Below are 14,304 nucleotides of genomic sequence, written 5' to 3'. Positions count from 1 at the left end.
AAAAAATATTGATTTTTGTCTGAGTAATTGCAAAAAGATGGAGAGCATGCAAAGAATAAAAGTTGACAATAATCTCAAAGATCGAAATGCGAATTATGCGGAAATCGCGAAATTGATTGGGAAGTGTGTCACTCACCGTCCAGAACACCTCCATGGCAAGTTCTCTTTTTCGTACGGAGCTATTTAAAGCCAGATACTTTACTCAATTCACAGAACCGATCGGGGAAAGTTATTTAAACAGAAATCAGTGTATTTATCCCTCCACAGAGATCAGAAATTTCCAAAATGGGGACAGTCCCCATTTTAAGTTATTTAGCGTAGGGGAGACTGGGGCAATATTTGTCAAAACGAAAATTTCAATATTCACTATTTTCTAAAATAACAGAGACTGTGGCTTGAAATTTTTATTATAGATAGCCTTCATGAACCTTCTTAAACTTACAAAGTTTTAAGGGATTCGAGGAAGGATTATGTAAAATAAAAAATAATGAAATTTTGAGTCCTATTTTTGGAATATTTGGCTTACAGAAAATATCAAAACTGACTATCTCAATTTAAGCACATTTCTCGTTACGATAGAGAAAAATTATCTTCGACAAAGTTGTAGAGAAATAAATTTCCTATAAAAATATGTCTATTTGATATTTTTAACGTTTGCGAGTGTAAAACGTCACAAATTATCCGAATACTGACAAAATTTGCCCCAGCAATTGTGAGAATCTCCACAAAATTGACTTTTAGAAAATGATGCGAAAATCACATTTCTTTCGAGATAGAGGAAAATAGTCTTTTGCAATGTTGTAGAGCAGTAAATTTCCTATAAGAATATGCTCATTATAAAATGTTTGAGTTTTCTCAGAGCCCGTGAAAGAATTAAATATGCAGTTTGACAAGTTTTGCCCCAGTCTCCCCTAATACGGGCTTCAGACCTAAGGCTTAGCTATATGGCTTAACTTTTCTAATTCCTTATCAAGCAAGATTTGTTGGGAAAATATGACTTAAGATTGGACATTATGGGCAAATGATACGGTTAATTCTGAATAATCAATAAAATTGGTTGCTATTTTGAAATTGAGACTTTCGGGAACTGGGCTAAACCTCAGGTCTGAAGCCGGCATAACAGTCGCAAATGCAGAGAATTTCCCATACGTATTTGTATGCAAAAGTGTGGTTTGGCTTCAACTCCACAGACTACATGTCAGGGGGGTGGTAAAGAAGATTATAATTCGGTTTAAGAATCTCAAAACTGTTGCTTAGAAGTCACGAGAAAGTGGCGGAAAGCCTGAGATTCAGGACAAGAGGATGTAAAAGAAAGTGCTTGAGATTTTCGAGAAGCAACTCAATCTTTTCATGCGTAATATTGGAAAAAGTTAAGAAAAAGTTGAAGCTTGGTCCATAAAATTAAGAAAAGGAATGGTTTGATAAACTACAAAGCTCAGGCTGCTCCCCATAGGACCGACAAACACCGTTAAAGTGCTAAAAGATGATCGCGGAAACTCATTGATCATTTTATCAAAGGATTCCAAGGCTGTGGGAAACTTATTTACCCCGTCCTACATTCCAGAAGATTGAGAAATATTGGGAAAATTTTGAAGACAAATCTCAGGAAGAAGAGTCAGACATCTGAAAACTTGCCTGATTGCCTGATTTCGAGAGAAAGTAGAACAAAATCTTCCGAGACAGTCAGTGGAGACACGGGTTTGTCAAGTCCCTAATGAAGGGAATTAAGAAAAAGATACGAGAATTCGGCGAGAAAGTCATTGGACTAAAAACAAAATTACTACATGAAAAAAGTTTAAGGCGGTTTCCTTAATTAGGAGACCGAAAATGAGCAAAATTCTTTTATTTCAAATAGAAGAGAAATTCTGAAGAGGTATAAGCCTTTATTCACTTTATTTGGTCAAAAAGTTTTTTTTAATTTTTCCCGCTATTTCGAAGAAATTGTAAAAATGTGAAATGAAGAAAATGTGCTTCGAAGTTTTAGATATTCGCTCGAACGCTTGCAAATCCGCTCTACAGTCCTTTCCTTTCTTCTCTGTATTTTTGGAATACTTTGAATTGACTTCTGAAATTTTTATGGTATATTCTGAGATAGTTTATTTAAGCGATAAAAAAATATAGACCTCTTTTGACCTTGTAAGTCGGGGAACCCTTTTAATGTTCATGATAAGTGAATTTTATAGAAAATTATGTATCAAAAATAGTTATTTAATCTTGTTTAAAATGCAGCGAAATGTCCAAATTTAAATGTTTTTAAGTTTTTTTTTAATATTTTTAAAAATTATCTTTGTATTTTCGATTGCTTTTTAGTGTAATATTCAGGTTTTTAGAGACACGGTTTAAAAAGAAGGTTTTCTCGAAGAACTATTTTTAGCAAGAGCCTAAATTTTATAACTCCATTGTAAGTGACGCTTCTACAAGAATTGTATTTAAATATTATTTCTTAAAGAGAAAGATTTTACAGTCGTGAAAGCTTAAGTAGGGGTAGTGCTTCAGACACTTAGGCGATGAAAATTATACTTTTTATATAAATATTTTTATCCTTATAACAACATATGAAGAGAATGATATATATAATGATTTAAGCTCAAAAGCTTTTTCGAATTTCTTTTTATTTTTTATGTACAAAACATTTTTCTAAATCGTGCGCTACTTAAGTAAGAACAGTCGCCAGGAAGTTTGATTAAATACAAAATACAGAAAGAAAAATTAGTTATCTAAAGCTTTTGTTAACATTCGTTAATTTAAAAACCTTATTGAGGGTGTGGTTTACTTTTGGTGAGTGATACTCCCAGGTCTTATTCTAGATTAAATTTACTTGGACGATATTGCAGTTCGTAAACGATATAAAAATCAATAAACTTTGAAGTGATATATAAATAACTAAAAGTATTGGATCATGTTGGTGAGTAGGGGAGACAGGGGCAAAAAGTCACAAATCGAAAAATTCAATATCTTCCAAGGTAAAAAGGATAGCCACTCAATTTTTTTCTAGATAGCCTCCATAGACCTTCTTCAATGTCGTAAGTTTCTTAGAATTCCAACAAGAAATTTAGAAAATAAAAAATATCGAAATTTTTAGCTTTATTTTTGAAATATTTTCCTTGCAGAAGATAACAATTATTACCTACTTATTTTCCAAAATTGATGCACTAGTAAATATTTTCTAAATAATTTGGATTTTTTGAATACGAATCCGCTATTTTAGAATTTCACAAAAGTTCTTTTCTCCAGAAACCATTTTATTAAAAATAGCCACTTGGGGTAAAAGTAACAAAAGGTATAGAGCAAAAAGTAACAAAAAAGCGAACCAATTTCTGATGTCTCACGGCGAAAAGAAACGTCATTTCAATGTCTCGCCGCTTTTTGTTTGCATTGGTCAAACGATTTGCAGTCTTTTGTGTGTTTTTTTTTCTAAAATAGCTTGAAAGGCGCTTTTCTCGTTTTCTCACTTTTCTCGCAGAGAAAACGATGTTTTACAAAGGTGTAGATGAATAAATTTTCTATGAAAATATGGCCTGTAGGTATTTTTTTCAAATTTACGGAAGCCTGTAATGAAGCGAATCAAAATATGATAATACCCAATGTCTGGTACTATTTGCCCCAGTATTTTTGAGAATGGTCACAAAATTATCTTTTAGAAAACAGATCGATAAACGTGTTTCCTTACAAAATAGAGGAAAATTACTTTTACAAAGTTGTAGAGCGGTAAATTTCCTATAAAACTGCGATAATTAAAAATTTTTGAAGCGCTCAAGTAGCTTGTAAAAAAATAAAATATCCGTTTTGTGACTTTTTGCCCCAGTCTCCCCTATTTAATTTTTCTAACAATCATTTTTGATTCTGATTGTATAATGTATATGAAGTCATTCTTGTAAAGATGTGGCTTTTTTGCTAAAGAAAATTTATTTTTAAATTTTCTGAAAACAACAGTAAAATAAAAAAAAATTGACTTAACCTCATTGACAAAATTCTAACCGAATAATTTCTCCTAAGAATTGAGAAATCGCTTTATGGGGATATTGAAGAAGAAATTGGCGGTAAAAGTAATATCTCTTTTTGCTTTTTCAATAAAATACGAAAAAAAAAATCAAAACAGCCTCATGTGCTAAAAGTACATGAAAAGTGAGAGAGATGCAAGTGAAAGTTGAGCACTTTTCGTGCTTCTTCTGGCACACTAGAAAGTGGCTGCTCAGCCTGGAGAAGTGCAGAGGGAAGATCTCCCACAAATGTGCTAATGGGAGTGACACAGAATTGGGCAACTAAGCTAAGAAAGATGAAAAATCTTCCTCCATCTGTCCTCTTCTGGTGTGTTTTGTGTGCCAATTTGCAGTGACAATTCGCAACATTTATCTAATTGGACAATCTCCTACGCTCAGCATGGCCCCAAAGGGAGGGGAAATGATGAAGCAGATCGCGAGGTATTGTAAATTTTCTTTTAACGTAATCGCCTGACGCACATGCTGCCTAAATCTCCAGCGCAGGCGCGTTCTGCGACTTTAGAAGCCGCCCAGATGATTCTTATCTGAATATTGGAGTGTCCAACTCATTCATCCAGCTTATGATGAAGTCACTCCTTCGCTGGAATTTAAATCGTGACGCATCTGGAAGACACTGTCTTAGCAAAACGGAAATGAGCTTTCTACAGAATTACGAAATTGGAGTCGTTTTTTTTTTGGCGGGAATTGCAGAAACATAGATTAATTTTATTTCTGGGCATTTTAATCATGAAAAATAAATAATGCGCTAACATGTAAGTGCCACATGGACTGGGACAGATGGACGTGATTGATTAGTGTTGGCAAAAGAGGCCACTTGAGACTTTTCCGTAGTATTTTTATCAGGTATTCAACGGAAGAATTTTTTTTTCATATAATCTATCGTGTTTCTGGGTGTTGATAGTTGCAAATGTCTGATTGATTGAGGGATTGATTCTGAGGGTAATCCTAAGTTTTCTTCTTGCGTGCCCTAACCCTCTGGGCACGTCTTGTAGCTCTCTTCAACTTTCCCGACGTCAGACTCAAACGATTGTTCTGATTTCTTCTCCTCATCCTTCTTCCTTGACCTCTTCTCCTTGACCTCCCAGATCTCGCTCCACCTGTTGCATTTCTGCCCTGTACAAGGTTTGCATTCCCGTAGTAATCATAGTAATCCCCGTAGTAATCTGGATAGTCGTAGTAGTAGTAGTAGTAATCGGGATAATCGTAGTAATCGTAGTAGTACCCTCCATAGTAATAAACCGGTCTCCTCCTTCGTCTTCTCCTCCTCCTTCGACGTCTCCTTCTGCGTCTTCTTCTTCCGCCTCCGCCTTTCTTCTTACACGTATTGCATTCCTCCTTTTTCACAATTGTAATGAAGGATCTGCCAATAGCTCTTGTCCCACTCACGAGTCCTACATTCTTCTTCCCAATCTCTCTTGTTTCCACAGGTAAATCTTCCAGAAAATACAAAAGTAACCACAGCACGATAAGCAAGACCACTGATAAAAATCTCATCACGCAGCAAATTGTTCTACTGCTGCTTCTGGCCACACGATCTGCCCATTTAAAGCTCAATAGTGATGGATGTGATCGCATAAAGAGCAATTAGAAGAACATTACGATGTTTTTTTCGATTCATCAGTTGCCCTCAATTGATTCTGCAATTTTGTTACCTTGTTGACACCTTTGTGAACAATTCAGGGACAATTTCATGGTATTCCCAATCATTATTCCATGGTTTTTGGGGAATATTATGTAAGTGGATTTGGTAGCAGGATTTTCCAAGAAGCGGGAAAGTCCATGCGGCATTTGCATACATTTGGGCAATTAGTTACAGTTGGTTGAAGAATTGTAAAGACATTTTTGTAAATTAGTAATTTTATTTAAAATATTTTAAAAATACACGGGATTTACTCTTAAAAAAATCAACAGGAAATGTGTGTTATTAAATTTAGTTTTCGGTTATAAATTGGGGAATATTTCCTTATATAGTAATAGCTGACACATTTGTAAAATAAATAGGTTTATTTTGTAATGAATTCCAATATCGTAGAAATCAGAACAATTTGGAAAGGAAGTGGTAAATGTACAAAATATTAAGTTTGCAGGCAAAGGCTTTCAGGCTTAGTACATCCTCTGGCTTCGAACACTTCATATTTTTCCTATATTCCTTTAATGAATTTGACCTAAGTTTTTTCAGGAAATGTGTGACTTAATCCGAGCTATAAAAATATATTGCCATATAGGTCAGATTCATTAAGGGAATATTGGAAAAATGATCAAGTGTTCGAAGCTAGAGTTTGTGCGAGACCTGAAAGCCTGAACTATCAAAGTTTCAAAATTGAAGAACAAGAAAGTTTAAAATCATGCATGCGGCGATTGGGTAGACATTCTAGTGAATCATGAAAGATAAAACGGAAAATTCGCATCAATCGTACTTCAAAGATCAACAAATTACCGATTGAGTGAATCCTAAATGGCATCCTTAATCACTTTAAATAATATTAATAAAAAAAAGTATGTGCTATTTTAAGAAAAATATGAAATTTTTCAATTTTGTTAAAACCAAAAAATTGCAGAATTAATTGCTTTCTAAATTAATTCTTGTACTGTAAATTCGCTTTCCTAGACAAGTGACAATTTGAAAACTTTTAATTGAACTAAAAGAATGACAAAATCCATAAGTGACCCTTAATTTTGCGATTTAATGCGAATCATTGGTGATAAATCTAGATTTTTTTTTAAATTAAGTTTGTTCTAGTTTGAGTAAGTAAATAAATAAATTTCCAGATATTTTATATTCAGCAAATATTTAAACTCGAAAGTGAGAAATTTTCAAATTTTTGCATTGATAAATTGAATTTTATTTTGGTTTTTATATTTCCGTTTTTTTTTTTTAACATTAACCGTCTTAGGACAAGGATCACCAAAAACGACACATAATATTTTTGTACAGAGAAATCGTAAATCAGAAGCAAGTGACATTCAAATCATCCAGTTTTTTTCTCAGTGGAGACAGGAAAAATGCCTGCCTCCACCCAGAATCGAACTGGAGACCTCTCGTTAACTAGACGAACGCTCTACCAAGTGAGCTTTAGAGGCCACATGTTCGGCTTTACATGCTACACGAATTAATACAATAAACAGTGAACTAAAGTTTGTAAAATTCTGACATAATATTTTTCTTTATATTGAAAATTGTCATTATTATTTTTACGAAAACTTCTTTAATTTCATAAACCATTCATTTGTAAGCTTACAAAACATTGAATTCTAATTAGATTTTCCAATTTTATTTTACCTTTACGGATAATTGAATCATACATATGATATGACCTAAAGTTTTCCAGAGCTCACAGGTACGAGAAAATATCATCCTGACCCCAAATTTCACATTTAGGACTCAAATTTAAAAGAAAGACTTTAATTCTAAGAGGGTTAAGTGTCTCGTAAAAACTTGCTCAGTATACTCCCTCTTGCACTTCCATTACTAAAGTATAGAACTTTCCAAAGCACCAACACTTCTAAAGTATTTAAAAGATCAATTCCTTCTTACGCTTCTCTTCCTGTACTCTCTATGAGTTAATGCCATTCCAAGAATGGCCTCCAATAGACCCAAAAGAACACTGCTACTACTTCCTGCAAGGTTCCTTTATTATCTCACAATCTCACCTCTTATTAATGGCTTCTGCACACTAGAAAAATTTATGTCCAGTCCATATGTGATAGTTTTCATACACAAGCATAGGCAATATGCTTCAATATGGCAAAAATTTCTCTAGAGTGTAGAGACCATAAGAGGAGTTCAAAATTTCAATCTTCGAGGAAAGATGAATAATTAGTAAAGTACTGATAAACATAAATAAATTATTTGTTTATTGTTTTTATTAAGCGAGAGGTCATTTGATAAAAAAAATATCGACCTGCTCTCCTTAGTGATCCTACCTTGTGATATTATCTAGGGTAATTGTTTTGTTTCTTCTTTTCTAAATTCCTCCTACCCCTTCAAGACCATTTTTCTTGATTTATTTTGAAAAGGTATTAATTTTCTTATATTATAGAAATGTTTTTTTTTTTTTTAAGATATTTAGTTTAGAATATTTCTATAGACTTTCTACACTCTATAGAACGTTTTTTCGGATCTATTTGATTACGTTTGTATTCATTGGAAAAGTCTTATAATTTATAATACGGCTGTACCTACTACTTAAATCGATAAAGTTCCTGTAAGTGCACCTTTTGATGTGAACTTGATTTATGCTACTTCTATTTAATTTCAACCATATGAGAAGACCTGTTATCATATCTTCGTTTAATCAGTAATTCTTGTAGCAATATGTAAACTCATATAATATACAAGATTTTGTGATATAGATGATGTTGTTCCAAGCGAAGATATATGTGTATAGTTATGTAAGCAGTAAAAATGACCCAAGCGGAAGAAAAATTTTTACCGAATCTTTTAGAGGCGAATTTTGAGATGGATGATCATGGACACATTTATACGAAATGTCAGACGAGAGAATTCAAGAAGCCAGAGTAAAACCAGGATGAGAATACTCCCGGAATAACGATGGAAGGAAGTAGTATTATAGTAATAAAAATCATCAGGATTGGCAGAGGATGGTGCGAGAGGCATGATCCCTTAAAGGAGCAACGTTCCAGCAACCTAAGTAGGGGAAAATTCTCTCCCTTCGAACGCTCATGCCTTCGAATAATGTGATTTTTCTTATTTTTTCGTAATGGCCTCTACACACTAGAGCAATTTATGTCCATATTGAAACAAATACCCTCTGCGCGTGCGGGTCAAATTCTTCAATATGGACATAAATTTCTCTAATGTGTAGAAGGTCATAAAGAACTTACACATTTCTATTAAATATTAGTTAGCTTATTATTAATTATCGATAATAATGTGATAATTATGTATAAGTCTCTTAGGAAAAATAAGAGAAATTCACATTATTCGAAGGCATGATGAATATTCGAAGGGGGAGTACTTTCCCCTAAGTATACTAAATTTTTAGATTGTTATATGGGTTTCGTGATAAATTTTTAATTAAATAGGGATGTTTACACTCAATATCCAAAAGAAACGATACCGACGTCGAAGAAAAATTCGTAAAATATTCGTACTTGTAAATTCAATCACCTTATGATTTTTTTTCTTTGTAATTTTTAGCTGTGTACTTCTTTGCGATCAGTAAACTTACCGGCAACACAGGGTTTTATTCATACACACACAAAATATTGCAGCATCTCCATAAAGAACCTGAAAGAATAGAATTTAGAGCACGTAGACCCAAAAAAAGTTAAATACAAAATTGAAATGTATGAGACAAAGATGGGTCCAATGTACCATCCATTGGAGAATACCCACAAAGAGGTGGCAAAGTCCATCAGGACTATGAAGTAGCGGTCCTGATGTTAGGATCAGAATTGTATATAAACCCAGGAAGAAATAAACGTTCAGTTCAGTTCACCCCAAACCAACCATCAAATTACTTCCACTCGGATGCCACATTTTGGCGACGAGAATAAAAGTCTAAAAAGTGTAAAATTTGAAGAAAAAGTTCGTGAGTGAATCTCGTGCGTGATGGCAAATTCCGCGACAGAGACTGCGTCAGCTGCATCGGGCTTCAACAAACCTCTGGTGGGGCAAATCGAAGAATTTTCCGCAGATGGTGATTTCAACGTGTATTGTGAGAGGATTGAGAACTTGTTCTATATGAACTCAGTCTCAGAAGATCGCATGAAATGCGCGATTTTCCTAAGCTTTGTGGGAGCGGAGACCTACAAGACTCTCAAGGCTGCAATATATCCAGAGGCTGTGAGATCCAAGACATACACGGAGATCATTGAGGTGCTAAAGGGAAAATTTGCGCCAAAAAGAAGCATCATTGGCGAGCGGTTTGTTTTCTACAAGCGTGACCAACTGGAGGGAGAAACGATCTCAGAGTTCGTGATGGCTCTGCAGACCCTGGCAGAGACTTGTGATTTTGGGGAGTTCCTTCCCTGGGCGCTTCGTGATAGGCTTGTGATGGGCTTATCAAATGAACGCATCAAGGAAAAGCTCATTTCTCTGGATAAAGGGTTCGATGAATCTCTAAAAAGTGCTTTAGCCGCAGAGCTTACCAGCTCTAGTGTTGGGCTCATGAAAACCACAAAGGTGAACTTTGTTGGTAGAAAAAGGCACAGGGATCGATCAGCTGGGCGTTCTTCTGGGAGAGATTCCGGCGGGAGAAAGAGGCGTCGATCAGCTGGTCAAAGTCGAATGCAGGAGTCCAGTTCCAGAAGTGGGTCAATGTCACGAGAGAAAAAGAGGGAAGTACAATGCTATCATTGCCAAAAATGGGGAAACCATTATGCATATAATTGCCCTCAAAAGAAGTCCCGTTCGAGAGTGAACCACACTGACCGCACTGACCAGTCGAGTGATAGCGAGCGTGAGGATAACATCTCCTCAATGTTTCTCAATAGCGTGGTCGTGAAAGTGGACCCGGAGAGAAACCCGCGAATTGGGAGTGAGCGGAGTATCAGTGTTCGTGATGGTGGCAGTGGCAATGGGAAGAAAAGTGCAAAGAGCCAGGAAGGTGATCTTCCAGATGGCCGCACTAAAAAGTGCAGTGCAGTGAATGGCTGTGAAAGTCAACGTGTGGTGGTGCGCAGCGTCTTCTCCAGCTCAGAAAAGGAGCTACGTGAAGTGGAGAAACTCCTGGATGAGGATATGCCGGAGGAAGCCATCCTTAATTGTGATTTGGAGGAGGAAGAGCGTCTGCTGGGGGAAATAAATTCTGTGAGTAGTACCATAAATGTCTCAGTTGAGAAACCCCCTAAAGCTCAATTTTTAACCACCGTTGCTTGTGATACAGAGATAAAATATGAGATTGATTCGGGTGCTTGTGTCTCTTGTATTCATGAGGATTTGTACAAAAAATATTTCCGTAATTGCCCACTGCAAAATTGTGAGTTGAATCTCAATGTTGTGGCGGGAAACAGATTAAGTGTGTTGGGGCCTACCCCCCGGCATGAGGCCTCCGGACGTTAGGGCTAATAAAAATTGCTTTTGTTTCGGTGATCGATGGTAAGAGAAGGCACTATCAAAATATGCCATTGGTGGTGTTCCGAAGTCCCAGAGCATTTATTCCTCTTTGTGGGAGAAACTGGATTGATCAGATGTTTCCCCATTGGCGTGATGCGTTTATGAATAAATGTGGGATTAATCAAGTCTTTCGTGAAGATGCGATCATAAAGCAATTTTCGAGTGTTTTTAAGCCTAGTGAGACAGAGGTAATTAAAGGGCATAAAGCCTCAATCGTGATGAAAGATAATGCCATCCCTGTTTTTCACAAACCTTACTCTGTTCCCTATGGTACACGCGACAAAGTAGCAGCTGAGTTGGACCGTTTGAAGGATGTGGGGATAATAAAGTCGGTAGATTACGCGGACTGGGCGAGTCCGATAGTCGTTGTGCCCAAGAAAAATGGTGATATTCGTTTATGCGTTGATTGTTCCGTGACGATCAATAAATCAGTGGAATTAGCCCACTATCCTCTACCTACCCTGCAAGAGATTTTCAATAAGTTGACGAAAGCGAGATATTTTTGCGTCTTGGACTTAACGGGTGCGTATCAGCAATTAGAGGTGATCCCGGAATGTCAGAAATTTTTAACAATAAACACGCACTTGGGACTTTTCCAGTTCACACGACTAATTTTTGGGTTAAATTCTTCACCGGCAATTTTCCAAAAGACAATTGATAGTATCCTTCACGGATTGCCAATGACAGCCGCGTACATTGATGATATTATCGTTGGCGGTAGCACGTTAGAAGAATGTCACGATAACTTGATAAAAGTGCTCCAGCGATTGGAATCTTACAATGTCAAGGTTAACCGTAAAAAATGTGTTTTTTATAAGGAAGAAGTGGAATTTTTAGGCCATATATTGAGTGGTGAAGGTGTGAAACCTATTCCACAAAAGCTCGAGGAGATTAGGAAGGCAAGCCGTCCAGTAGATGTGACGTCACTCAAGGCTTACCTGGGGTTGTTGTCTTATTATGGAAAATTCATTAGGAATTTGTCCATGAAACTTGCTCCTCTATATACCTTGTTGAAATCTGGTGAACAGTTTAAATGGACTGAGGAAATGGAGAGGGTGTTTCAAGACAGCAAAAATTGGCTCAAAGAAGATGATTTGTTAACCCACTACAATCCTGACTTGCCGTTAATTATTTCCGTAGATGCGAGTGGGCAGGGCGTAGGCGCGGTATTAAGCCACATTGTTGATGGTGTGGAAAAGCCAATTTTAATGGTTTCATCTACCCTTTCTCCTAGCGAGAAAAATTATTCAATTGTTGAGCGTGAAGCTTTGGCCTTGGTTTTCGCGGTGAAAAAGTTCCACTTATACATTTATGGCCGAAAAGTTACGGTATTTACGGATCATCAATGTCTTCGCGAATTGTTTGGCGGTGATCGTAAACAATCGGCAGTTGCTGCGGCTAGAATTCAACGATGGGCTGTGTTTTTGGGAATGTATGATCTTGACATTAAGTACAAGAAGGGAATTCTTAACGGTAATGCCGATTTTTTGTCGAGATTCCCATCGAGTGAATCGACTGGAGTAAATCATTTGCTAGTGAGTTTTGTAGACACAGCAGGAGAAATCGCGCTTGATGAAAAGCAGATTCGTGATGAATCACTACGCGATCCTGTGTTGATAAAACTTCGTGACTATGTTATCAATGGCTTCCCACCACAGCACATTTTAAATAAAGACGAGGCATTATTGCCATTTATCAGATTTAGACATGGATTTTCTGTGAATGAAAATATAATTTATCTTGGACAAAGGATTGTTGTGCCTAAAAATTTGCAAGATAGGGTTTTAAAGCTCATCCATGAGGGCCATGATGGTATCGTGAGAATGAAGGCGATTGCGCGAGGCTGTGTTTGGTGGCCAGGATTGGAGGGTCAGATTGAGCAGGTTACTCGCGTGTGTGAAACATGCCAGGTTATTGCGCCAAAACCTCGTAACGTGACGTTGTCGAAGTGGTCTGATACTAAGTATCCTTACGAGAGAGTCCACATTGATTTTTTCCACTTGGAAGGGAAAAATTTCCTCATAATCGTAGATGACTTTACTAAGTTAATAGACGTTAAATACATGAAAAAGACTGATGTATCGTCAACGATTGAGGCTCTACAAAGCAATTTTGCTATATATGGACTTCCTTATAAATTAGTATCTGACAATGGCAGTCCTTTCCAGTATGGGGAATTTGCAAAGTTTTGTTCTGCGAATAGAATTTTGCACGAGACATCTCCACCTTACCATCCTCAATCAAATGGAGCAGCAGAACGAGCGGTGCAAACCGTTAAAAAAGCATTTAAAAAATACCTTCATGATGGCAGCAAAAAATTCAAGACTTTGAGTTCAAGAATATCCTTTTTTCTGTTCAGGCACAATAATACGCCATCCACGGTGACCGGGGTGGAGCCAAATAATTTGGCACTAAACTTCCGCCCGAGAACATTGATGACAATGCTTAACAGAGGGGGAGAAGATGCAGAGCAAAAGAAGCAGTGCAAGCCGAAAATTAAGAGGCCCGTGAAGGAGTCCTCAAGAGGATCTGTGAAAGATTCTAGAGACAGGCGAGAAGTCAAGGAGTCTAAAGGAAAGCAAGAACATAATGGAAGTCTGGAGGAAGGTCAAGAAGTTCTATACTTCCATACTCTTGGACAGCAATGGGCGCGAGCGAAGGTGAAGAAACGGCTCAGCAAGACAGTCTATCAGATAGACATCCGTGGAACTCTTAAGAAGGTTCATCGGGACCAAATAAAACCCTTTATAAAACGAGTAAGGTTCCTGGATGGTCTTCCACCGCAGCCCCAAGCTCACCATGAGACACCTGTGTCAGACAATCAGGATGACTTTCACACACCGCCTTTGACAACAAGAACACCTGTACAACGCAGAAGAAGACGGCGAATAGCAGATGATGTTTCAACTCCCACCTTAAGGCGATCCAAACGCATACAGAAGAAATTATCATTTGATATATAGATTTTATTATTTTTGAAGTAATTGCATGATTTTGAATTGTAAGTCTTAGCTAAAAGGGGGGAAATGAAATGTATGAGACAAAGATGGGTCCAATGTACCATCCATTGGAGAATACCCACAAAGAGGTGGCAAAGTCCATCAGGACTATGAAGTAGCGGTCCTGATGTTAGGATCAGAATTGTATATAAACCCAGGAAGAAATAAACGTTCAGTTCAGTTCACCCCAAACCAACCATCAAATTACTTCCACTCGGATGCC

The 14,304-nt window shown here is 36.8% G+C and overlaps 1 protein-coding gene across 1 annotated transcript; it reads left to right on the top strand.

The window, feature by feature from the left end:
* The first annotated feature begins 9,319 nt into the window (after positions 1–9,319).
* Positions 9,320–14,273, top strand: LOC129806892 (uncharacterized). Its single transcript, XM_055855732.1, has 2 exons — positions 9,320–10,776; positions 13,442–14,273. Exons 1-2 carry the CDS (start codon positions 9,577–9,579, stop codon positions 13,448–13,450), a joined length of 1,209 nt encoding a protein of 402 aa, XP_055711707.1. The 5' UTR covers positions 9,320–9,576; the 3' UTR covers positions 13,451–14,273.
* The last annotated feature ends 31 nt before the right edge of the window (positions 14,274–14,304 follow it).

This window comes from Phlebotomus papatasi, chromosome 3, assembly GCF_024763615.1.
Source record: "Phlebotomus papatasi isolate M1 chromosome 3, Ppap_2.1, whole genome shotgun sequence".
NCBI lineage: Eukaryota > Metazoa > Arthropoda > Insecta > Diptera > Psychodidae > Phlebotomus > Phlebotomus papatasi.
The sequence above is the reverse complement of the archived record's forward strand: the minus strand, read 5'-3'. Positions and strand labels throughout refer to the sequence as shown.